Source organism: Anarhichas minor, unplaced genomic scaffold, assembly GCF_050575085.1.
Source record: "Anarhichas minor isolate MPS153535 unplaced genomic scaffold, ASM5057508v1 ptg000004l, whole genome shotgun sequence".
NCBI lineage: Eukaryota > Metazoa > Chordata > Actinopteri > Perciformes > Anarhichadidae > Anarhichas > Anarhichas minor.
This window is the reverse complement of record NW_027466450.1, coordinates 14,376,482-14,400,162: the sequence shown is the minus strand read 5'-3', so window position 1 is coordinate 14,400,162 and position 23,681 is coordinate 14,376,482. Positions and strand designations below refer to the sequence as shown.

General features: G+C 42.9%; 2 protein-coding genes and 2 long non-coding RNA genes across 5 annotated transcripts; 2 read left to right on the top strand and 2 right to left on the bottom strand.

Annotated features, from left to right (window-relative positions):
• Positions 1-1,538: 1,538 nt before the first annotated feature.
• rgcc (regulator of cell cycle) lies at positions 1,539-6,893 on the bottom strand. Its single transcript, XM_076110178.1, has 5 exons — positions 6,731-6,893; positions 6,118-6,291; positions 3,370-3,462; positions 3,142-3,204; positions 1,539-2,307 (listed from the first exon to the last, which is right to left on the bottom strand). The coding sequence occupies exons 1-5, from the start codon at positions 6,756-6,758 to the stop codon at positions 2,300-2,302; spliced, it is 366 nt and encodes a 121-aa protein (XP_075966293.1). The 5' UTR covers positions 6,759-6,893; the 3' UTR covers positions 1,539-2,299.
• Positions 6,894-7,067: 174 nt separating this feature from the next.
• Positions 7,068-12,601, top strand: LOC142970017 (uncharacterized). Its single transcript, XR_012959153.1, has 3 exons — positions 7,068-7,541; positions 8,323-8,396; positions 8,516-12,601. It is a non-coding gene; the product is annotated as an uncharacterized LOC142970017 (long non-coding RNA).
• On the bottom strand, positions 8,708-22,346 carry f5 (coagulation factor V). The gene is made up of 25 exons (XM_076110146.1): positions 22,090-22,346; positions 21,563-21,645; positions 20,178-20,300; positions 19,413-19,625; positions 19,156-19,311; positions 18,446-18,667; positions 18,163-18,328; positions 17,802-17,982; positions 17,279-17,375; positions 16,953-17,158; positions 16,677-16,824; positions 16,324-16,536; positions 13,617-15,792; positions 13,332-13,500; positions 12,594-12,830; positions 11,869-12,085; positions 11,503-11,682; positions 11,184-11,300; positions 11,026-11,097; positions 10,817-10,902; positions 10,528-10,683; positions 10,279-10,423; positions 9,936-10,087; positions 9,508-9,690; positions 8,708-9,379 (listed from the first exon to the last, which is right to left on the bottom strand). Exons 1-25 carry the CDS (start codon positions 22,248-22,250, stop codon positions 9,233-9,235), a joined length of 6,006 nt encoding a protein of 2,001 aa, XP_075966261.1. The 5' UTR covers positions 22,251-22,346; the 3' UTR covers positions 8,708-9,232.
• Positions 13,259-23,398, top strand: LOC142970009 (uncharacterized). 2 transcript variants are annotated; one of them, XR_012959151.1, is made up of 3 exons: positions 13,259-14,013; positions 21,871-21,981; positions 22,114-23,398. It is a non-coding gene; the product is annotated as an uncharacterized LOC142970009 (long non-coding RNA). The 2 variants fall into 2 exon arrangements; XR_012959152.1 differs by having other exon boundaries at positions 22,109-23,398.
• The last annotated feature ends 283 nt before the right edge of the window (positions 23,399-23,681 follow it).

Sequence of the window (23,681 nt, the reverse complement as noted above, 5' to 3'; positions counted from 1 at the left end):
GTTCTACAGAAATGACCCTGATAATTTCAGAGCGAGCAGGTGTTGTTTGGACCTATTATCTTGAGCCTTGGTTTCACTCCAAAACGAACGCGTACACGCACAGTTGCGGTCACCACGGATGCGTAGTGGTTGTGTTTATAACGTGCGCTTGGAGGAAGTATTTCACACTGGCGGTCGGACGTCCGTTCAGAGCCTTCGCCCTCTGATGACGATATTTACGTCAGGCGGACTTCAACGTACCCCTGTGAAAACTGTTGTGCGTTGTCTTTTGTGGCTGTGGAAGGAGCTTTCTAAAGTCAGAAGAAGTTGAGCCTGGTGATGTCATAGTGATGTAAGCAGGGTTGTCTCAACCTGGACACACAGAAAACCTGCTAACTTGTAGCATGAGATTTGAAAGACTGCATTTACCAGGCAGGAAGAAAGACAACATTAAGTTGCATTGTGGGAAATGTAGGAACTAGAATTTTTGGTTTCTTGACCCATAGAAGCACTATATCTTGGCCTCTATTGCACACATTCTGTTTCTTGAACGTACCCAAACGTTATGCAGCTGTATTACTAAATTGCTGGAGTATTCCTTTAAGTACATGAAACAGAGTAGTACCCATGTGATTGTGGCTACCAGAAGCATATCTGCCCATGGTTGGTGACTTTTGACCCCTGGTGGTCAGCAGACGGAGGGGAGCCTCAGACACAAGATTACTTCAGCCACACCTGCTGCTGGGCCGGGAAGGGGTCGCACCCTCCTGTCTCCCTCCACCTCTGGAAATAGACCCTGTTGCTACAGAAGTTACATATTAAGTCCCTGCTGTGTTGAGTGGTTGATTAATGAGCACAGAAGGTAAGAGACGTAAAATGTCTGTTTCTGTGAGTTTTGTTGCATGTATGACTTTACATTCTTGGGATGCAGCGAATGTCTCACCTCTTCCTACACTTTAGCATGCAGTCAGTTTTGGAGAGTCTCTCTTTGGTGGACTACAGTACATAACTACATCCACATACCACAATTTTGTTTTTACCAGTTTAATGTAGATCCCATTAGGCTTGCCTGCCTGTGCTCACAGCACTGCTTCGGAGGGATTTCAGCATTGATACACATAGAGAAGGACACACCGGGGAAGTGGTGCTGGAGGGTTAATAAAGTGCTGAGGCGGTGATGAGCCAGCTGTCATTCAAAGATCCCCGCTGCGTTACCGCTCCAATTCTAGCCAGTCAGCAGCTCCACACCTACTGTGCTCCCCGGCCTCTGGAGGAAATCAATACCTTCTTGTGTGATTTGATTTTAAAATAGATATAGGGACTTCATGGAAAAGGATAAAAGTTTAATGTGAAGTATGTTATTGAATTTCACTTTGGATGAGATATTCTATACTGTAGCAGAACGTACATTAAAGAGGTTGTAAAGGCGAGTAAGAGAGAAAGTCAAATAAACACAGAGACTATAAAGCTAAACAGAGCTGCATGTTACATTCAGATTACTGAAACAACCCGACAGAAGCCCAGAGAAGTTTCCCGTCCAAAATAAAGAAAGGAGGCGCTTTTACTAAAAGAACAATATTTCATTCTTTAATATCATATCTGGCAGGCATTAGCTGTATTAAATACATATATTGCTTTTCAGTTTTTTTTTTCATAAGGGATTAACTTTTCAGTTCACACTTAAGCATGTAACCAACTTCATTCCAGTCAACGAGTGTCAAATCCTAATCTGACTGTCCTGTTAATAGCGCGGCAAAGAGAATTCAAAGCAAATATTATTTACATAAGATATAAAAATATATTTCCCCAAAAAAAGACTGATAAATTTACAATAAGAAGCTCTATAAAATTACTAATATATTTCTATTATAAAAAGCCATTTTTAAATACTCTTCCAGCTCAGGTTGTGGATGAGGGAGTGTAACCTGGTCTGACAAGAAATGTTCCAGTGACTCTTTTTTTTGCAGCATATATTCCACGTCCTCACTCCTCACAACATTTCATAGAGTGCATTACGTCATTGCTGCTGAAGTATTCTTGTCCTCAGGTTCCCTACAATGCAATTCTGACCCGGCTTGCGGCCCAGAAGCCAGGTGGCCTGGAGTTAGTAGAGCGCTGCTGGGTTAACTATAGCAGAGCGCTGGATAGACCTGATGCCGTGGTGGAGCCACTTGGAAGTTGCCGTGCCATCCAGCTGTATCCTGTTGGGTGGTTTTCTGTGTAGGGGCCGGATGCATGTTAGCTGCTCAAGCGGGGGGTCCAGACATCCACTCCCTCCCTTCCTCATGGCTACACACCAAGATGACTGCGAGCCTCCCCGTCACATGCCTAAGAAGAGACAGAGACAGACAGACAGACGTGATTAGAACAGGACTCCACGGCTCCTTGGTTGCCAGCTCTATTCTCAGAACGGCGGACGTTTTGTTTTACAGGCCGGTCATCGTAAACACTGGTGGCCCTAATAAACGCGCCATCCTCTGGGGCTAACTGGTGGTGGTGGTGGGGGGGGGGGGGGGGGCTGGCTGACTGCCCGACTGGCTGATTTGTATGTCCAGCTTTGCAGGGCGACTGGACGCCTGCGAGCTGTGAAAGACGGACATTCAGTGGCCTAAAAACACAGAACAGAGCAGGGCTGTTGGAGGAAGAAACACGGGCATAAGGAAAGCGTTTCAACTCCGACTTCGGTCTCATTCCATTCCAGACATTTACAGATGGAATTTCAGTCCAGGTTTGCACCAGCGCACATTCCTTATACTCTGATGCAAGTTCAAACACTCACAAGACTCATCTAAGAAGAGGTCCAACGCAGATTAGCCATGTACGTCTACTACCTGTGACGTTTCTGTAAGCTACTAAACGCCCTATTGCCTTCTCTGGTCTTTCAAAGTTGACTGACAGGTGAAAAGGGACACGCTGCTTTTCCCTCCAGTGTAACCCCAGAGGCCTCATGGTCCACATATCACGCCCCGCCTCCTTCATGGTCCTCACACATCATTGTTTCTTAGAAATCCAAGGGGAGTGACTCCCGTGTCACTTTATGAGTGGTCGTTAGCATAGCTGACACGGGGAACAAACGCTCCTGTTAATCCCGACCAGCGGGCGGCGCCGGCACACGGCCTAATTCATCAGGGGTTCTGACAGCTCGGCTGCATAAGCACTCACTCTCTAATGTCCTGTCAAGGTCGGCGATGAAGTCTTCCAGTTCTTTAGTGTCGCCGAGTTTGGCTGCAAGGGAAAGAAAGAGACACACACTTTAAACTAAGCATCTTCAATCGCACATTATGAGACGGCAAATAGGTATATTTTGTAATACATCTCGCTGAGTCATGCGTCTTTACAGTCTTGCCAGAGTAAGAATGAATTTTTTTTCATTTTTGTGGCGCAGCTCACGTTTTGGTGACATAAGAGGAGGTGAGTTGGTGGTGGGGGAGTTCAGTCTCTCATCACTGAAGCTGAAGCTGTTTCTATTGAGCGACTCTGCACCTGTCAAAAGAGAGAAAAACAAAACAAAACGCAGACTTCATTAGGTGGACGTTCACTTTTTCGGTGTACATCATGTAACACACACACACACACACACACACACACACACACACACACACACACACACACACACACACACACACACACACACACACACACACACACACATCTGTGTCAGTGGAGCAGCTTGGTGGGTGTAATCATTGCATTCTCCTCTAATGACACCTTTCCTCTATCGCCTGTCACACACATGCGTGTGCTTGCATTTAGCGCACACAGACAAACACATACTTGGACGGAGGCAAAGTGTACAAAAGACATGAGCAGAAACGTTTCTGCTCTGCTACGCTGGACAACCCCGGAGCAAAGATGTGTAATTTGAACTCAGCGAACTAAATCTCCATTGTGGCAGTTAGTGACAGCAATATAACAGGTTGTCTCGAGCAGAGAGGTCTCTGAAGTCATTCAACTCGTCCCCTGCCCTGAAGCAAGACTTATCTCTGACACGTTTTGAGTCTGATACCGGAGCGGGACACGTTCTTGTCCGGCCGCTGTTTCTGTCTCCCACGTACCACCCAAACTGTAAACGGTTACATAAATAATATAATGGCCACTTTGATTCTCCATATTTCAAACCACATAAACATATTTTCACTGTCTGGTGAGAAATGGAGGAAGAGAGAGAGAGAGAGAGAGAGAGAGAGAGAGAGAGAGAGAGAGAGAGAGGAAAGTGGAGACTTCCTGCAGCTAGATTCCTGTACGACAGCATGGAATTGGGCTCGTCTGTCTGTCTCATTCATTAAAAGCAACTTTTTTTTTTTTCTTCTCATTCACATCTGGTGGTAGAAGTGTAGCAACTTGCTTAATTATCAACCTCCCTGTCCAAGATATCTATGCGAGTATGAAGGAAGTGTGTGTGACAAAAAGCAGATTAGGCAGCACTTAATGCTGTCCTTGTCTACCCCGCTCCTCGGTGCAGAACTCCAGCGGACCTTCACAGTGTCTTCCGATGTCGACCACTTATTGCCCCCCCCCCCCCCCCCCCCCCCCCCTCTCTGACCTGTAATACTCCCACCACTCAGCACTGAACACACAGCATGAGATAGGAGACGCCACACACACACACAGAGCTGTGGCCTTAACATCAGCTCTTGACTTGGACATGACTCCCTCTCATTTCTCAGTTTCCATTCGTGCACATATATTCACTTTTGTTACTCGCACTCTCTTCATCTTCTACTTGCTTTCTTTCTATCTCCGGCCCTCACTCAAACGTGCACGCTCTATAGGGTGGATGTAGAGGACCCTGCACAGTTTGCGGCGTCATTTATCTGCACTCTCAAGAGTCCATCCATCCATCAGGCTGCAACACAATGGGTCGTCCCTGCGTGGGACAGGTCCCTCTTCATTAGACTGCCATGGAGAGGACAGGGCTCATGCAGGAATCTGATCCCTTGAACCAATCGACAAGCTCGTTAGCTCCACAGACGCAAGTTCGAACACCCTCCCTCTGCTTTTAGCAGGGATGTTGCTCAATGCAAGATCCTCAGTGGTTTACGTGGTAATGACATTTATACTAGCTGGATTAGTGAACCTTGTGGTGATACTCTCCACTGGAACCCCAGTTATTATGCAAATTGGTGTCTGGCAGTAGTGCCTGAATCTCCCTGGAATCCTGCATGTTTCCTTTCCAGAAAACTGCAGACTGTATAAGATCTTTCCACGTCTTCCTGTGGAGGTCCAGCACCACTCACACGCGTCAGGGAAACTATCTTTGCTCATGGGGACCTGAAGCATATGTTTTTTTTTTCTCTGCGTGTCAGCATATGAGCGCTATCACATTTTGGTGAGAGGGCTGAGCTCTCCAGCTGGGGAGGCAAACTTCTTTTAAAACACTGTTAGAGTAAAATAGTAATGCATGACAGTCAAACTTTAGAGGAGTAGCCACATATGTGGGCGCAGGTGTGCCAAAATATGCAGCGGGAGCTTCATCTGACGCCCAAATCTCTGGACTGTGATCAAGGATATCTCTCTCTCTCTCTCTCTCTCTCTCTCTCTCTCTCTCTCTCTCTCTCTCTCTCTCTCTCTCTCTCTCTCTCTCTCTCTCTCTCTCTCTCTCTCTCTCTCTCTCTCTCTCTCTCTCTCTCTCTCTCTCTCTCTGTGTGTTTACTGTAATTGTGCGTGAGAGCATGAGAGCATACGCATGGATGCACATGCAACAGTTTGCCAGTCTCCCCTGCTGAGCTCTTGATGGCACATGATAAGAAGCTGCACACACACACGTATTGCGGAGCAGAAGGAGGAGTAACAGAAGCAACATAAATGAAACACATGAGGCGTCTGTTTGATAAAAAGTCAGTGATATGCCCGACTGCTTGGGTTTAAATTGTGTGGCAAAGTGGGCATAAACTCCTTCAGACCATCACTATTATTTGTAGGTGCCTGATCTCCATGTTGCCATGTTTGCACTTATGGGGGACTTTTTAATTGCCCAATTTAAATACATACTCTGAGACCTTCCCTGGTTTAGACGCACAAATGTATTTATGTGATTTCTTTTTGTTGTCACATTTGGAAAACAAAAGCCCAGCAGGAGAGCGAAGGACAATGTTGCTGAATAACACAGCTCTCATGAATAATGTATCACGGACTCACTCTCGGAGTCGCTGATGCCGCTGTCGCTGACGCTCGCGCTGCTCCTCCTCTTCATGGTCTTCAGGTGTTCGTCGTATCTGAAGTGTCGCTTCTCCACCGGCGACGTGAAGTCCTCCATCACCGCGTCGAACTCGCACAGCACGTCGTTCAGATCCTCCTCGTTGACGAACTTCGCTGCAAGAATAAAAAAAAAAAAAAAAAAAACACATGACATTAATTACTTTTCATTTAAGAGAGAAGTTTGCTTTGGATCGACTAAAGTTTCAGCCGAGTCAGAGATTGATAATAAACCCACCAGCAAATAACTTGACTGTGGTAATGGAGCCTAATATTATGGCAATATGACAGGAAACTATGTGAAAGGCATTACAATATATATATATATATATATATATATATATATATATATATATATATATATATATATATATATATATATATAAAATCCTTAAAGGCAGGGTCTTAATTAATTATTTCCTGTCGGAATATTGTAGGTAATTTAAATACTTACATAAATGTTATTTAAGTATGAACCTATAATAAAGGACACAGCACCAAGCAAGTCTTATATGACAAACAAATAAAGGATAGAAAAAAAACAACTTTTGTTTACCTTGAGGTTTGAGTTTTGGAGACTTCATTATTCCAGTAATCAGATTTGAGATGATCCAAAAATCTGTGTTGTATATTTAAATATATATATATATATATATGTCCCTCAGTGTAAAGTCCCACTCTGTCCTCCTGTGTGCAAAAGGTCTTGAACTAACCCTCCAGCCCGAGGACTGCCGCCTTTTAATGAGCCCTGCTCAGTGGGGGCGTGGCGTCCGAAACAGAAAGGGAAGGGCGTGTGTGTGTCTGTGTGTGCGTGTCTGTGTGCGCGTGTCTGTGTGCGCGTGTGCGCCAATAAAAATGTTGGCGGTTGAAGTTACACTCCCCTGACGACTCCCTTATAAAAGAGTATGTTTGTAAACAACTCATGTGTCACTTGCCAGAGCGGTGTAATACAGAGATATTAATAATCATGACCCAGTGCTTTTCATAACGTATCACCAGGCAGATCGGAACGGGACGAGACCCAGCTGGGATTGACAGACAGATCTTTTAGGACTTGATAGTTCCAATGATATTGAAAATATGCTAATTGAATTAATTATATTTACAGCAGTGGTGGAAAGAAAAAACACAGTACTGCTCCTGTTTACAATTTTAAGGCGCCTGTACTTTGCTTGAGTGGGCTGCAACTATTTTATTTTATTTTTACTAATGATCATTTATTGATCACAAATAATTATCTAACATCTAAAAAAATGTGATCCACTTAAAAAAATACAGTGTTAGAGGTTTAACTATACCCAACAGTGCAGAAAAGCTTGAACATGGCAGAATAAAATCCTTCTTACATGTTAATACCTCAGCAACAGGTGAATATGTTGATGATATAACACTGACATTCTACTTCATGATGAGTACTTTCTGCTTATATTCTGTTACTCTAGAGTGTGAGGGAGTACATTTTTTACATTGGGTGAAGGATCTGAATATTTCCTCATTAATATCTGACATATGGTTGACATGTTGCTCCGGCCTCAGTTAGGAAGTAATGATTTCACAATCATTGATGTTTTTCAGCAGCATATTTGTACAGGAGCAAAAAAAAAGAGATTTCTTAAGATGTATGAGCCTTTGAATGCACTTATAAGTAAGTTCATATATTTTAAAAGCACAATATTTGTATTTATATTTAGGTTACATGCCACATTTTTTAAAACTCATAATCTAAGAGCTGCACTGTACTCAGACCGGACCTTGAAGGTCTGAAGTCATTTGGATCTGTACGTGATCTCCACTGATGTTACCAGGTGGAGGTCAATCACACAAAACTTTATCACGCAGACATGAAAATATTTTGTCCAGGGTGTTAATATGTGTTAAAATATTATGTCCAAAGATGAAGCTGGAGCGACATCTGGTGGTGTGCTGTCACAACTGCAATCAATCGGATGTTTTGAACTTTGGTTTATTCATGCTGAATGTTTTGCAACTTTCATGGTTAAAGCGGTCAGAGAGCCTATATTTACAGCATGTCCTTTCCTCTCCCATCAGGTGCTTTCTAACAAGAACTTTCTTCATCCCGAGAAAGTCCTCACCAGTCTTTCCCTGAACTTCTGCACCATATTGTTTGTCTTATGTTTAACTACATAGGTCACTTGTTTCTCAGACGTGGGTCGACAGTTTCCCCAGAGCCCCGGACAGCCAGTTGTCCAGTAAAGATCTCTGTGAGTTCATTTGTCTTCACACATCAGTAGCATGCACGACGGCCATGCTGAGACTTTCACACCTCCGGTGCCCACTTTAACACGATCAGCAAATGGGTAAACATGCCATGTGTTTGCAGCTGCACGTGTCTGTTGACTCTGGAGGCCCTTAGCTGCTGCTTAACGAGGGGCCTGGCATCAGCGGAGGTGCCGAAAGTGACACCTTCGAGACACCACGAGAAGATATCGGTGTTACTCGTAAGTGGGACACCAAGTCAAACAGAATCCACTCATTTATGTCTTTATACCTCACAAAGCAGGACACCGAAAAGTAAGAATAGTAATCATATTTATTAAAAAATAAATTACATGATCTCTACTTACATATTTACATTCATTCGTTGTCATTTGTGAGGGACAAAATGCCATAGAACAGCTTAGAATACAACTAGTAATTAGAAAATACATCAAACTATTGACAAAAGGGTTAAGATTACTCATACGTATTTCACTTACCAATGAGTTTTATATTTGATTTTAACTAGGCATATATTTGCTTTAATAAAACACTTTGCACTTTGCACATCGTATGAGTTTTGGCTTGAGAAGTAGATGCAATTATGTTCTTGTTTTTTGCTGCACACGAGGGCTGTGATATATGTATGCATGTAGTATCCTCTATACATGTTCCTATGTGTGGGAATGGATGTGTAAATGTCTGGGCGTACACTATATGTGTGTTTTTACTTACATGTACATGTGCATGGTTGATTTGACCCTTCATCATTTGGTATGCATGTATCTGTGTGTATCAGTGTGTGTGTGTGTGTGTGTGTGTGTGTGTGTGTGTGTGTGTGTCACTCAAATTCACAGCCCAGTAGTTCTATTCTCATGGTGATGGAGTTCTGCCAGCTTCTGGGGATGATTCGGATGAAGCGGGAGAAAATAGGAGGGTAGATGTAGTTCTTCACGTGGTCGTTGTTATTTGTATTTCCCAAGAAAGTCTGGATTTGGCGAGAGAGAGGAAGACATAGTTTAGAAACTCTTCACCATTACTGTCAAATGTAACTCCAGTCACCCGGTGAACTGGTTCATTTAATTACAGTTTCCATGTGATTTTGCCACCGTTCACCTTGAAAAGGACGCTCTCATCATCTGTGTACTGCCTCCAGTGAATGCCATTGTTGCTGTACTGCAGAATGTAGGACATGACATACATCTCTTTCCCCAGAGACTTGGCTCCTTGTGTTATGATACCTGTGATCTTCTTGATTTGGGGCAGCTCCACCTGAAGCCACTGGTTCATGTCACGATGCTGTGGATGGGAGGGAGAGAGAGAGAGAGAGAGAGAGAGAAAAGCGTTGACTTGTAGGTCGGTACGTGCACGCATTTATAAACTACCAAAGACATTTTTGTGCTATTTAATTCACAGTTCACACATTTTCAAGGGTTTTCGGAGGCCGCGGGGTGTGTGAATATTGCTATCAGATTCTACCTGATGCTCACTTTAAATTTGAATGCCTTAATTTCGACCTGTCATGTCGGTATTAGGATTTGTACCTTGGCCTGCCATGCATTGATGGTGCCCTGTGTGTTGAGGCGTGCAAGAGAAGGTTTCCAGGGTCCAGAGTACCAGCTGGAGGCTGTGGTGCTGGCTGTGATGAGATGGTCTTCAATCAGTCTGCTCTCCACCCCCAGAGGCACCGAGCAGCCTGAGGCGGGAGATCAGAAATGTCACATTTACAGGAACTCAGCATTCGTATAAAAAAAATCAAATATTATAAATAAATATTGAGGTTCAGGAGAAACTTTGCCACTTTGCGTAGTAGATTTTGCATATTTCGTGAATTTGAAAAAACTGTACGACGACGAGATTCCTCGTCGTCGTACAGTAACATCTTACCATCAAGCTCACAGCCGTAGAACTCCATGCGGACTGTGGCCTTGTTGTACCAGTCGATGGGGTGTAGCCTGATGAACCGTCCAATCACAGGAGGAAAGAAGGTGTTTCTTTTTGTCTCAAAGGCTTCCTGGTTCCCAGTGAATACCTGGTCAAAGAGGGAGAGACAGAGTGAAGCAAAATGGTGATCACACACTTCTCTCTTAGTTTGTAGCTGTTTGCGTTGATCAAAAGTGACCAAACTTCTCCCACCTTCCTGAGGTCCCTGCTGTCGCCCTTATAGAAGATCCACTTCCGGCGGTCGGTGCTGTAGGAGATAGAGTACTTGACCACAAACTGGGTATGGAATAGCTGCCTGGCTCCCTGCGTGGCCACCTGGCTGAGCACAACTGGCCTCTGGAAGTCCACCTGTACAAGGGAGATACATAAGGTACTGTGCTGTCTTCACATAGAAAGCAAGTGCACATATGCAAACATACTCAAATACACACACACACACACACACACACACACACTCTCTTATAACACAGACAACACATACCTGAATCCAGCTTTTGGTCTGGTCTGTGCTCCATGCGTTGAATTTACCGTTATTGTTCAATCTGGCAAGATGGGGCTCCCAGTATCCTTCAAAGATGGAAATATTGTCATTCGTCTTGTGACATGAAGTTTACAGCAATAATTTCACAAGTCATTGTGATTGCAGTAGGACTACAGTGCATACAGTTGGGTTCACACAGGAATGGCTACCTCTAGTGTTGATTGCTGTGATCTGGTCGTCTTTCACGCTGCCGGATTCTAAGCCCAGCGGGCGGTAGCAGTCTTGGAGGAGACAAGCAACATGTCAATTTTAAAACAAAACTAAAAGAGTATCTTTAAATGCTGCAGAGCTGCTCAGTTGTTTGTACCGTTATCTAGAACCAGAAAGAGGGTCTGCATGCCCTTCTGTTGGTTGAAACCAACTTCTGTCTCCAGCTGCCACAGGCCAGGTTTGGATGGGTACATCTCCAGAGTGGCAAAGCTCCCTGCAAAGACAGTTTGGTACAGTAATTACGTTGAAACATGCGTGCCTCTGCTATGTTGTTGACATCAAATATAGACGATAGCTATTCTCTGTGTTACAGTTTTAAAGGGTATCGGCGATCTAAATACTGTAAACTACTATTCAAAAATAAACACAAAAGCAGCAGAAGGTGTTCCTTAACAAACAGACATGATGTTGCTCACCAGGCAGCAGTGGGTAGACGGCCTGTCTGTAGCTGGTGATCTTCTTGTGGAGGAACGTCTGTCCGTGGAAGTGGATGCTCTGAAAGTCTTTGGGAGAACCCATGTTGATCAGGTACCAGCACACCAGCTGGTTGGTGTACATCCTCAGGCCCTTCAGGTTGTGTATGATGCCATTGATGGCTTGGGAAACATCAGGCAAAAATACATTTTTATCATTTTGGTCAGGGGATGTTTTCTTCTGTAGCTGATAAATCTTGAATGCATGGAAGAAAACTTATTGGAACTTTGACATGATATTATTAACAGTGCATGCAGTAACTATGTATATATTATATAATTTAATCCACGCTAGTTGAAGGTACTTACAGTGGAATTTGAGGTTCTCCTTTAAGTTGTGGTCCATAGCTCTCCTTCGGTTCTTCCTTTGCATCATCTCGTGGTTCTCTTCGTAGTACCAGCTCTGCGACTCATCGAAGATCATGAAAAGCAGCGTGAACTCCCTCATGTCTGGTTCGTTCTTGTCCAGGGTGCCCTCTCGACACACCAACAAAGGCCCAATCAAGCCAGAGTGGATATCCCTTTCCTAAGAGGTAGATATATAAGGTTTAATATTGGTTCTTAAAAACTGTGAGAACATCCCACAACAAACTACCGCTTTGGCACTTTTGCACATATCATTTTTATGGTTTGGATTCTATTTCGTCTGTGTATGAATGTCATGTCTATCTGTAACTTTGTGTCATATTGCTGTGTATACTATGGTTGAATAATAATAATTTAAAAAAAACATTGAGTTTAATCTTATCATCTTATCGAACCTGTATCTGATTTAGCCTCTTTCAAACTATTCTGATGGCATAAGTTTGTGTTTGTAGATAAATGAAAGTATTCTGGTGAAAATTGGTGCAGTATGCAGTATATTGTATGTTACTTTTTGGCCCATTCATGTTTTAATGCTGCCACTAGGGGGTGCCACAGTCAGAGACTCGAATTCTAAACACAGTGGCTTTAATTTGTATTTGTAAAAAGCATTTCTAAATACTAAACTTCTATCTAGTTAAAACACGGTCTACAACATAAAGATTACTCACAGGATTGACACCTGAATAGTAGGCCCAAGTCCGACAGTGAGACTCATCTGCAACTGGCCCAACTGAGGCAGGAACCTTCCATATATATGTGAAGGTGGTATTGGGTTGAACCTCATTGTCATATTTATACCAGTACTTAGAGCCATCCTCATAGGACAGACCCTCGGTCTGCTTGGTATAGGAAACCCCATTTGGGTGTAAGGAGTACGGACGCTTGGCTTTGTTCCTAAACACCACCTACAAGAGAAAAAGACACATTAGGGCTTTAAAGGAATAGTTACATAATTTGGAAAATTTGCTAATAAGTTCATTTTAATTTTCTTGCAGAGAGTTAGATGAAAAGATGAATACAACTCTCATGTCTGTCATGTAAATATGAAGCAAAAGCCGGTTAGCTTAGTTTAGCAGGGGGACAGCTAGCCCCCTGCAGGAAGATACTATTACACGATGAAAAGAAGTCAAGAAGTCAGGTACAAGAGTTGTCGTTTTTACATCTTGGTTTTTGCACGGTTCAAACTATTGAGATTTAACAAGTTAATCAGTACATTTAAAAGATGCTGCAGGACAGATTTTGTTAATTAATCTTAATCTTATTTAACATTTGGAAAGACAGCAAATAATGTCAAACTATTCTGGTTTACATAAAGCAACAATCAGACAGTGAATTCTTCACACAAAGAATATGATAAAATGTGAGATCCCAGAAGAGCTGTTCAGATTATGGCTTAGCCGTCTTACCATGATGCTTTGTCCAACCTCCGCCTTGATGACAGGTCCCAGGATGCCTAGATGCTCATCCATCTCTCCACGGATGTCAGGTGTGCTGAAGCTGCTGTCCATGTACCCTCGGAAAACCACCTTGGTGAACTGAGTTTCTCTGCTGTTTAGTTGCGACTTGTCTTGTCTCCTGTGGCGATAACAGGACCTTATTTCAGCTTTGCATGCATATAGATGTGTACCTGCTGTAGTCGTGTCTTTTAAAATGTCACCTGAGCTTTTTCTCACTGCTATTTCTGAGCTTACCTCTGTCCGTAGCCACTATAGTCCCACTCGACCTCCTCTGCAGCGATGAAATAAGTCTTGACATTCGGGCCTGAGAGTTTTAAGTAGTATTTGGTGGTGTCATCCAGGTTTAGATTCTTGATGTCGTCATGATCGCTGTAGGGGTCCATGTAGGTCACATACTCGTATTCATCTGCGTTCACATTTTCCCCCTCTAGGTCTAGATGATCTGGTTCGTCCCCAGGAAGGTACAGCTCGTAGTCACTGAAATCGGGCCGGGGCACACCGATGACGATGGGCATGTTGATGAGCTCCATCTCATCATGGACGGGCTGCGGTGAAATAGGTCGTGACCCGCGCGGGGTCATGCCTGGATTGAACCCACGAGGAGAGAACGGTTGGCCACTCCTGGACTGAGGTTTGAATTCCTTCCTCTTCTTTGTTTTCATGCCTTCGCCCTTGTTGGGCCATTGTCGGAAGTTCACCCTCTTGGTCTTCTTTTTCGGGGTTGGCGTTGTTTGAGGGGTTTCTCGCCCCAAATATTTCATCATGTCGTCAGAAATCTCCACGGTTTCCATTTGGTGAGTTCCCTCATAAGTCCAGTTGTGCCCCTGCGTTTTAACGGAGGTGGTTTTTATCGCCTCTGTTTTGTTTTCTGAAAGGAAGATCAGCACTTCTTCATTGATGTCTGAGGCACTTATCTCCTCAGAATCGCTCTTTATTTCTGCATCGCTGGAGAGGGACAGATCAGTCTCATTGGAGAAACTTTCTGAAGAGGATGTGCGGTTCAACTCACCAAGATGAGCTGTGAGATTCTCCCTACTGTCTGAACTAATCTCCTCTGATGAATTTGATCTGGATACATTCGCTGTGACATTCTGTGAGCGCCCAGTTTCGAGCGGAGCGTCTGTTGCATTTTCAAGGCTGGAATTGGCTGGGATAGTCACAATGTCAGATGAATTCATTTGAACTTCGAATGAACTCAAATACTCTGGCTCTGCTGCGGCAATCAGGGAGTCATCGTCACTGGTTTTGTTGTCTGTGCTCTCCACCTCCAACTCTAAGATTGTAAAGTTGCTTCTGTCTGTGCTGCTGATGTTAACCTCTCCAACATCAGCCGTGGGAATAGACGATGAACGGTTTGTTTCATCTGCTGACACGTTAACATGGTTAGCTGCTGTGTTATTCTCTGCACTGTGTGACAGAGATGTGGCGTTGCCCTCTAGTGTACTGTGGAGACTGTTGGTGCTGGTATTGGTTAGCGGCTTAGAATAAAAAAACACGTCCCCTCTGGTGAGTCTCTCCTCGGAGTCCTCCGCCAACATCATGCCCACAGAAGTCTGGTTATCACCAGTCAGGGTTACATTCATTCCGTCAGTCTCCATGACGGAACTTGAATTTCCTCTTGAAGTTTCCGTAAGATTGGCAGTTTCTTGTAATGTTACCGTAAGATTGGTAATCTCTGTTGATACATTTCCAACCGTTGATAACACCGTAGCATTGTCAACTGTTGTGTTCTTTGTGTCAGACACTGTAGCATTATCAATACTTGAGACTACAAACACACTGCTGTTTGTAGTTATGCTGTCATTCTTTGGTAATATATTTGGGCTATAAAAAACAGTTGTGTTCACAGTAGAATTGCCAAAAGTTGATGGTGTACTAGTGTTCTGCACATGTGTTGTGTTCTCACTGATGCTTTGGTTCAGCAAACTAACTGCAGTAAGGTTCAGTCCATCCACCTCTGTCCAAATCGAAAATAATGTCTCATTTGGTGCATTTGGCTTCGGAATCGAGGTCCGACTTTTATTCTTCCTCTCCTTGAAATTCAGGGTGATTTTCGTACCTCCACCAGGCACATCAACAGCATCATAGTCGAGGAAAGAGAGGTCCAGCTGCTCCACATCTGATTTACCAGATTGGTTCCTCAGAGACCTGAGACCTAATTCGTCTGCAAACATGTCTGTGTAATAGTCTGGCTCCATTGGTGTCATTATTGCAGGTTTTGGCTTCTCTTCTTCCTTCTTGATGTCATCCAAGCTCAGAGGTGTCCACACTTTAAATTCTTTGAGCGCTGCTGGATCGTCATAGTCAGTGTACTCATACTGGTGGTCACGATAGCACTCAACATCCTGAAACTTTACGCGCTCTCCTTTGGTTGTCTCATGGGAATTCAGGGAAGCCATGAGCCAGACACCTGGTTCAAGAGGGACATAAACAAATCATCAATGAAAAACTAAGCAGTTGTCACTTTACATTAAGTATCAATCGTTCTCTATATATTTACATACGGTGGCCCTGAGAGCTCAACGCACTACAAATTAAGAAAACATGCAAACAAACACAACAGGAAACATGCGCACGACTTAGAATAAGGTGCTGCAAATACCGAAACGCACTGCAAGAAGCTTACAACACAACGGAAACTGTTGAAACTGCGAAACTCACGCAAATTGGTAGAGTTTAAGCATTGATCTTGAATGGTTGAGGTTAGGCATTGACCTTGATGGATGATGTTATTTGCTTGTGATGTGTTTTCTTAATTTGCGGTGTGTTTATCTCTCGGGGCACATACACATAATATCACACGGCCTTATAAACAGTATATTCCCTGTATTAACTTTCTGTTGTCATGATATTTTCTAAAGTTGAAAGTATCCCTACAGATGAAATATTTGGATACATAATCCCTAATTTGACATAAAATGCATTGTAAGCCCTGACAGACCGATGTTGTCCATCTTCATAGTTATGGTCTCTCCGCTCATCGGGTAGAGGCTGAGGAAGTCCTCTGTCCGCCCGTTCAGCTCAAATGTATGGCCGTAGAAAGTAACTGTCTGGATGTAGTCTTGTGCTCCAATGCTGGACACGTGCCATGTCACAATCTCACCGTTGCAGAAGCCCAGGGGCGGGCCGCTCTCGAACACGTAACCGTTAATTGCTGTGAGGAAATACATTACATGAAGGTCAGTCGTCTGACAGCAAGCTGAAGGCAACGCAGTTAGATGGATGAACGAATAATGCAGTGAATATATCGTATCGTTTTGAATTAGCTTTTATTAGATTATGGCAAAAACCTACTGTGCATGACATTGGACTTATAAAAGTCCGGGTCTGCCTTGTTAACTTTGGATCGATCGCAATATTGGCGGATGTTGTCATCCACGTACCAGCTCTTGTTCTCATCGAACACAGTCAACATTGCATGCTGCTCCTTGTCTGCTTTCAGCTGGAGAAACAAACCAAAATAATAGTTTTGATTGTTACATTTTGCCTTTTCATTTCGACAGTTTTCTCTTTCAACACATGTAGCCGTCCCCAGAGCCATGCCGAACAATGAATGTAGCATCTTTTTACCTGCACACCCCTGATATTGAGGGACTGACTCTTGCAGATGAGGATTTGTCCTATCAGTCCTGAGGCGATGTCGCGTGGCGTGTCCACTGCGCTGTGGTACAGTCGTGTCAAACATCGAGAGTCCTCGTCAAAGGGCTCATCCTCGTCGACCACTTTCCAGGTGTAGGTGTGTGTCTCACCTGGCTGAACACCATGAGACTGGTTGCCTTGCAAACACATGGAGATATTCCTCATTCGTTATTTTTCATCTGATGAAACCAGAGTGGATAATCCACTTTACCCAAGTGTTCAATCCATTTGTTTTACTGCGAGGACAGATTTCGTACCTCCTGCTGGGTAGTTGACTCCCTCATCTGACTTCTCTATCGTCAGTCCATGTGGATAGATACTGTAGGGCCTGGAGGCCTTGTTCTTAAAAACAATCTGTAAACGGACAGGAGGATGAGTGAGGACACGCCGTCTGCAGACAGTGATAAATACTCAGGCTTGATGACCCAAGTATTAGAGTGACACATGATCTGTGAGCTGGCTCTGTGCTCACACTCACTGACTGTGAGGTTAAAGTGCTGTATAGAGCAACAATTTAATAGTGTTTATAGCCATAGCAGATAAAAAAGCATTGGAACTGGAGCCATTTTTATATGTAGTACGTTTCAATTTTAGGAGAAGTTGACATGAACACTTTAGAATGAAGGAGAACATTTAAATGTTTCTTTATCCGATGCCTGTTTTTTAATTAACTTTTTCAATTAAATTAAATTCCGGTTTTATAGCATTCAATATACTGCATTAATGCCTAAATATTTGTCTGGCTTTTTGTCTTAGTCTGGTATTTCTGTGTGATCTCACCTTGACGATATCTCTGATTTGCGCTCTGATCACTGGGCCCAAGATCCCGAGCTCATTTTTCCTTTGCTTGGACTCCAACCTCTCAGTGAATGACTCGTTTTTGTACAGCGTGTACACCGCCTTCTTGTACTTCCCACCGATGCGTGTTGGTGACTGTCTCAGGTACTGGAACTTGAAGTCCCTGCACATAAGAGGAGTTATTTAATTTGGAGACATTGATATAATTTCCATAATAAGAACAAGAACATTTAAAACACTGCACTTCAAGCTGTGGTGGCACCGGTGTATTTAATCAGTGCAAAACTGCCCTTCAAGTTTAAATAGAGCTTAAAGAGTTGAGAGATTTGTAAATGCTGCTTACCCGTCAATGTGTTCTTGCATATTAGGTGCATAGTCCCAGATAATTTCCTCAGCAGCTATGTAGTATGTCCACACCATGCTGTTTCGTTTTTGTTCGATGGTCATCCTTCGCTGCGGTGCTTTGAAGCCGTCACACTTTTTCACATCCACGAAACCATGCATGCCAGCTGCAATGGCAGAGACACATTTTCTTTTTTCTTGTAAATTCTGTTACATTGGTAAACGCTATCTATATCTATGGTGGACGATTGATCTATTCATCTCCTGAGTAGAGAAACACGTACCCTCCATGTGCTTGATGGTGTGGGAGGAGAGCAGCCAGCGGCCTGCGTGGAGAGCCACCATGCTGGCGGTGGCGGTGGAGCCGCTGATGAGGCCCACCGATGACACTTTATGCCCGGTCTGCCGCAGCACCTGGCCGTTCATGTGCACTGAGAATACCTCGGGCTCTGAGCTCATACCCACCAGATGCAGGCCCACAGAGGCGTAGGCACACACACTCACATCTGGACAGAGAAGAGGATGCTGTCGGTCACTTTGTGTCATTTTTCTCTCAACTGTTTTGTTTACGCAGGACATCTAGCGAATGTAATTTTACTGACTGTACACCGTGACGTGTACCATCTATTTTCTCACTTTTATTATTGACTAAACTTTTTATTAAAAAATAATCTAGAGATTAACTCATGATGAAAATATAATGTGTGTTCAAGGCTCATACATATCAAACAAAAAAGGACTGGCCTGAGTCATCAGTGTGTTTGCAGTCAGTTTGTCAGTGTGAAGCATCAGCATTGTTGTTATGACTACTTGCAGTTTAAAATACCTTCCGCACTGACTTAGCACGGAGGTTTGTCTATTAACCAGAACTCTGTCTGAGGTGGTCTGATGTGTCATCTGCATATCATGTTGTTAAAAAAATCACCAAGGAGACCTGAACAACTGACTGCTCGCTCTCTAACTCAATGAGTGATAAATGACTGGACAGACTAACCAGGTAGCGATCCCATTGCGTATCCGTTGATGGTGTACTTCACATGGTTGGCATGTTTGCTTGGTTCGTACTTGCTCTCCCTCTCATCAAAAACCCCAAAGAGGAACACATACTCCTGGTGGACGCCGACCTGCTGCCCCGACTCATCCAGACTGCCTGAGAGGGAAAATAGGAGAGAGATCCAAAATAATGACAAATATATGTAGGTGCAACTGATACTTTGTGATTTGAAACACAACCAACTTTTTACTGCTTACCAGGCTTGCAGATGAGTAAAGTACCAATGAGGCCCGAGTTGTAGTCCTCGACAACATTTATGTGGGAGACGTAGGTGTAGGTGATACAGGTGGGGTCATTTGGCTGTGGAGAAACATCTGATGTCACCTCCCAGTAGTACACGTGCTCCCCGTTAGGCTGCACCACGTCATCCTCTTTCTCTTTCTGTGACGTGTTGTCAAAGTAGTTGGCCCCTGCAAAAACAAACACCGTGAATAAAAGCGAGAACTCTCTACACTATGGATAAATAAAGAATCCTGTTGGAATGGTCTAATAATTAAATCCCATTGCCGAGCAGGGGTCTAAGGAGATTATTGAATTTCCTAACAAAAAAAGATTTCATGAAGAATTTCCTACAAGCTGTTCTTGAATTTCAAATGACTCTGCTCTTTGACTTTTGCATTAAGAGCAAATTAAAAAGCGCTTAATGTCAATTTCCTACATCCAAAATGGCAATAATCTCCTGTTACTGGACGCAGACAGTGATTTCCTATCAGGCTTAGTAATGCTTCCTGTTGGACTTCAGTACAGTCTCCTCTGATAATCTCCCTGTCCTGGTTAATATTTTAGAAAAAGACAAACAAGGTTGTTTGTTGTGTTGGCTAATCTTGTGTAAACATGGGAATGAGCAACATCATGAGCTCCCACACAGTGACCCGTACAGACAGGACTGAGAGTCTTGCTGCTGTCTGCGGGTTTTGCCACAGCTGTCACATTCATCTGCAGCTGGGTTAACAAGCACCCACCCTCCGACTGTTTGCCGTAAGCGACCCCGTGTGGGTGGATGCTGTGCGGTCCGGTGGCCATGTTTCGGAAAGTGACGACAATGGTCTCGTTCTCCTGAGCCCTCAGCGTGGGTCCAAGTAGACCTGCGGAGAAAAGACACGCTCAAATTTATTTGGAATCAGCGACACTTGTATTCTTTGGTATTTCATCATGACGCACCGGGGATGTAAAGTCAGACTGACTCATAACTGAAATAGGATTTCATGGCCCATATATTGTTATGTTATCTTACTTACACTCTCCTAGAAAGGAAATAATACACAACTGTTATTTTCTAGGAACATCCCTGGAAAGCAAAATGCTCTTTGGTACTAATTGACGGTACTAATTGGTATTCATTGACGGTTGTTAAAGAGAGGTTGAAAGAAAATAGTTCCTCAAGGTTTGTGGTTTATCTTAAGAGTAACCAGGTCATGATTTCTGGAAAGAAACATCGCTGTTGACTTTTTAAAATGTATCTATTTCTTTTTTTGGTGCTTTGAGCGCCACAAGCCGCCATTTAGCCCCATTATATTTGATAGAAGGCAGACATCTCTACGGCTGATACCTCCAAAACAAAACAATCTGATTGATAGCACTTTGGGTAAGAAGAAAAACAATATTTTAGATTGTGGGGTGAACTGGCCCTTTAAGTACCTGCTGATTTATTACGGTTTGTAAGAATAGAAGGAAGTGAACAGTAGTTACATTGAGTCAGAATCTTTACTGACATTTTAAACAGTTTCACAATTCTTTCTGGGAAATTCATCAAAATTGCAAGCTGCTGATAATTCACTAACTGCGCTGTTCTACATCCATGGGGACACATTAAAGGAACAAACACGCCCAACTAAATGCAGGCTCCTCGTGCCTGAAGAACATTCTAGTCTCTCTATGAACCCTTCATCCAAAAGATATTCCCCCATTCGGTGGTTTAATTACGGTGGTGGAGAGCACTTTCCTGACAAGTCTCTACAAAATCTCCCATTGGTGTTCATTTGGATTGCGATCTGGTGACAAAGAAGGCCATAATATAATTCACATCATTTACGTGCTCAACACACCATTCAGTGAAACCTGGTGCCCTGCAGGAAGCATCTGCATTTGTTTTGTTTCTACGCTCATTTATTCAGGTTTATCCTTTAGTTTCTCATTCATCTGTATAACCTGTCTATAATTACTCTGTTATTTTGTGTTATTATATGCTCAAATAAATGTACCAGTTCAACACATTTAAATTGTCACACTAATTAATACTTAAGGACAGTTTGTGAACAGTCATGTACATATCAATTTGTTTCTTGTCAATGATTGGGAAATTAAAGTTTATATTAGATTTTAGGAGAAGCGTTTCTTAGGAGTTTACCTAACCAGGAGGGATGAGTCTTCGCCTGTCGGAAGTCTTTGTCATACTCCCGAAAGACCACTTTCTTATAGGTGGGACCAAACCTAAGGAATTAAAGAAAAACACAAAGTCTCAATCAGCACACAAGGAAAACACATGTTGTTCACACCAGCAGCACAGCATTTTAACAACATGGACTTTAAGATATGAAGGCACAAGCTTCCTTACATGTTGCAACTAAAGTGTGTCTATAAATGTGTGTGTGTGTGTGTGTGTGTGTGTGTGTGTGTGTGTGTGCGTGTGTGTGTGTGTGTCTGGCACTATCATAGGATGAATAACAGGCTTCCAGAGAGATGAAACAAGGACACACTGCACTGTTTCCGCACGGCACACACAACTTCAATAACAGAAACCGAGTTAGACGTCTTGGATAAGCTCAGGTGGACAGAATTCAAATAATATTAATAAGACAAAAATATAATACAAAATAATTAAATTAGAGTAATTCAACACCAGCTGCATGTCTAATTCTGTAACCAGTACCCTACCCGTGTGTGTCATTGCCAGAGTAGTTCCAGTCTATCTCCACAGCAGCGATGTAATAGTGTCTCTCCTTGGGCTGCTGCTGGTCGGCTTTGACATGTAGGACAGTCAGAAGAACCAGGACAGACAGGAGACACCAAGCTCCAGTCCAGGAACAGAGCCTCATATCTGGGATTAATCCTCCAGGTGAAACCGGTCTGCTCTACAAAGTGAAGAAGCTGTGATCTGACAGAGAGGTCCCGCTCCGTGCTTTATCTGTGACTGACACAATCGCACACACACATGCGCTTTTAAACATTATGTCCCAGGGCAATGAACTGTGTCTCTGCATATTTTTCTCTCTCTCTCTCTCTCTCTCTCTCTCCCTGTCTCTTGTAATTGAAACCTCATGTGTGTTGCTGTGAGTCATCCCTGAGGGGTGTGCTTCTTCCCATCATCTCCAAAAAAGCACAACGATGTCAATAACATTGAAAGTTTCTCCAACCTCAAAATGTCCCAGGAAATCATCTCGTGAAAAACACGCCATAACTCAAGAAACTGTACGTGTGACAGGTGGAGACAAACCAATCACAATGTAATATAAACATCTCAGCGTTCATCATTTCATCATTAGCACATATCGAAACTGTTGTAAGTTACTTGCTTAACTTTTTTTATTCAGAACTATTTCTAATGTTAAGAACACCTCTCCTTATTGCAATTCTTGTTATGGAGTCAGATTATTAATAAAGACGCGTTACCTGCACCCTTGATTTCGACAGGAGTAAAAACACAGCCGTGCTGTCTTCTGTGGGTCGAAAGTCAAAAGTCTCTTGGACTTCTGAACCCACTGAACATCATAGCAGGGTACTTGCTTAGTGATCAGTAGTATTTGTGACCACACCCAGCTGTGATGTAGCATGGTACTATAGTGCCAGACTAATTGCAGCACAGGGTGTGGAAAAAACCCGCTGTCTGGGAGAAGTCACTGTTTAATTAAAGCTGTGTTGTAATGTTAGACAATGTGGAGACAATTTTGACTACTTCATGATGCAATACATTAATAAGTTCATCATGTGTTTTGGACATATTTGCACAACTACAGCTGTCAGACGAATATAGTGGAGTGAAAAGTACAATATTTGTCACGCAATACTAGTAAAGAAGAAGTAGAAAGTACAGCAGAAAATTTAAATTTTCAAGTTAAGTGCAGGCAACTTTTTATGTTACAGTACTGAGTATATTATAGTTACAAGTACTCAAGTACTGCTCTAAAATAGGCTTATAATTTTCAGGTACTTGATTTTATGCAGAATTATACTTCTACTCTACCAAATTTTGAAAGCCAATGTTGTAGATTTTACTAATACAAAATAAATCAACAATTCAATTGTTATGTGTTATAATATATTAAGCTACCCAGCAGTATATACAGTTATTAAAATGAGCCCTACCTTTGCAAAACACAACATTAAAGTGATGATAATGTATTACTAATCATAATTCAGTAATATTCTTAAATAAGCCACTGTGCATAAGGAGTACTTTTATTTTTGGTACTTTAAGTATGCTTTGATGCTAATACTTTTGGACTTTTACTTCAGTAAAACTTTGACTT

What these genes read in the sequence shown, in the direction of transcription:
- rgcc (XM_076110178.1), bottom strand. Translation starts at nt 6,758, where the DNA reads ATGAAGTCTCCAAAACTCAAACCTCAAG. An exon ending in TCCAAAACTCAAACCTCAAG is followed by an intron (nt 6,292 to 6,730) that starts GTAAACAAAAGT and finishes TTATTCTTGCAG; the next exon opens with CGAAGTTCGTCAACGAGGAG. An exon ending in CGGCATCAGCGACTCCGAGA is followed by an intron (nt 3,463 to 6,117) that starts GTGAGTCCGTGA and finishes CTCTTTTGACAG; the next exon opens with GTGCAGAGTCGCTCAATAGA.
- f5 (XM_076110146.1), bottom strand. Translation starts at nt 22,250, where the DNA reads ATGAGGCTCTGTTCCTGGACTGGAGCTTGGTGTCTCCTGTCTGTCCTG. An exon ending in ATGCAAGAACACATTGACGG is followed by an intron (nt 17,983 to 18,162) that starts GTAAGCAGCATT and finishes TCTTATGTGCAG; the next exon opens with GGACTTCAAGTTCCAGTACC. An exon ending in AGTCAACTACCCAGCAGGAG is followed by an intron (nt 17,159 to 17,278) that starts GTACGAAATCTG and finishes TGTGTTTGCAAG; the next exon opens with GCAACCAGTCTCATGGTGTT.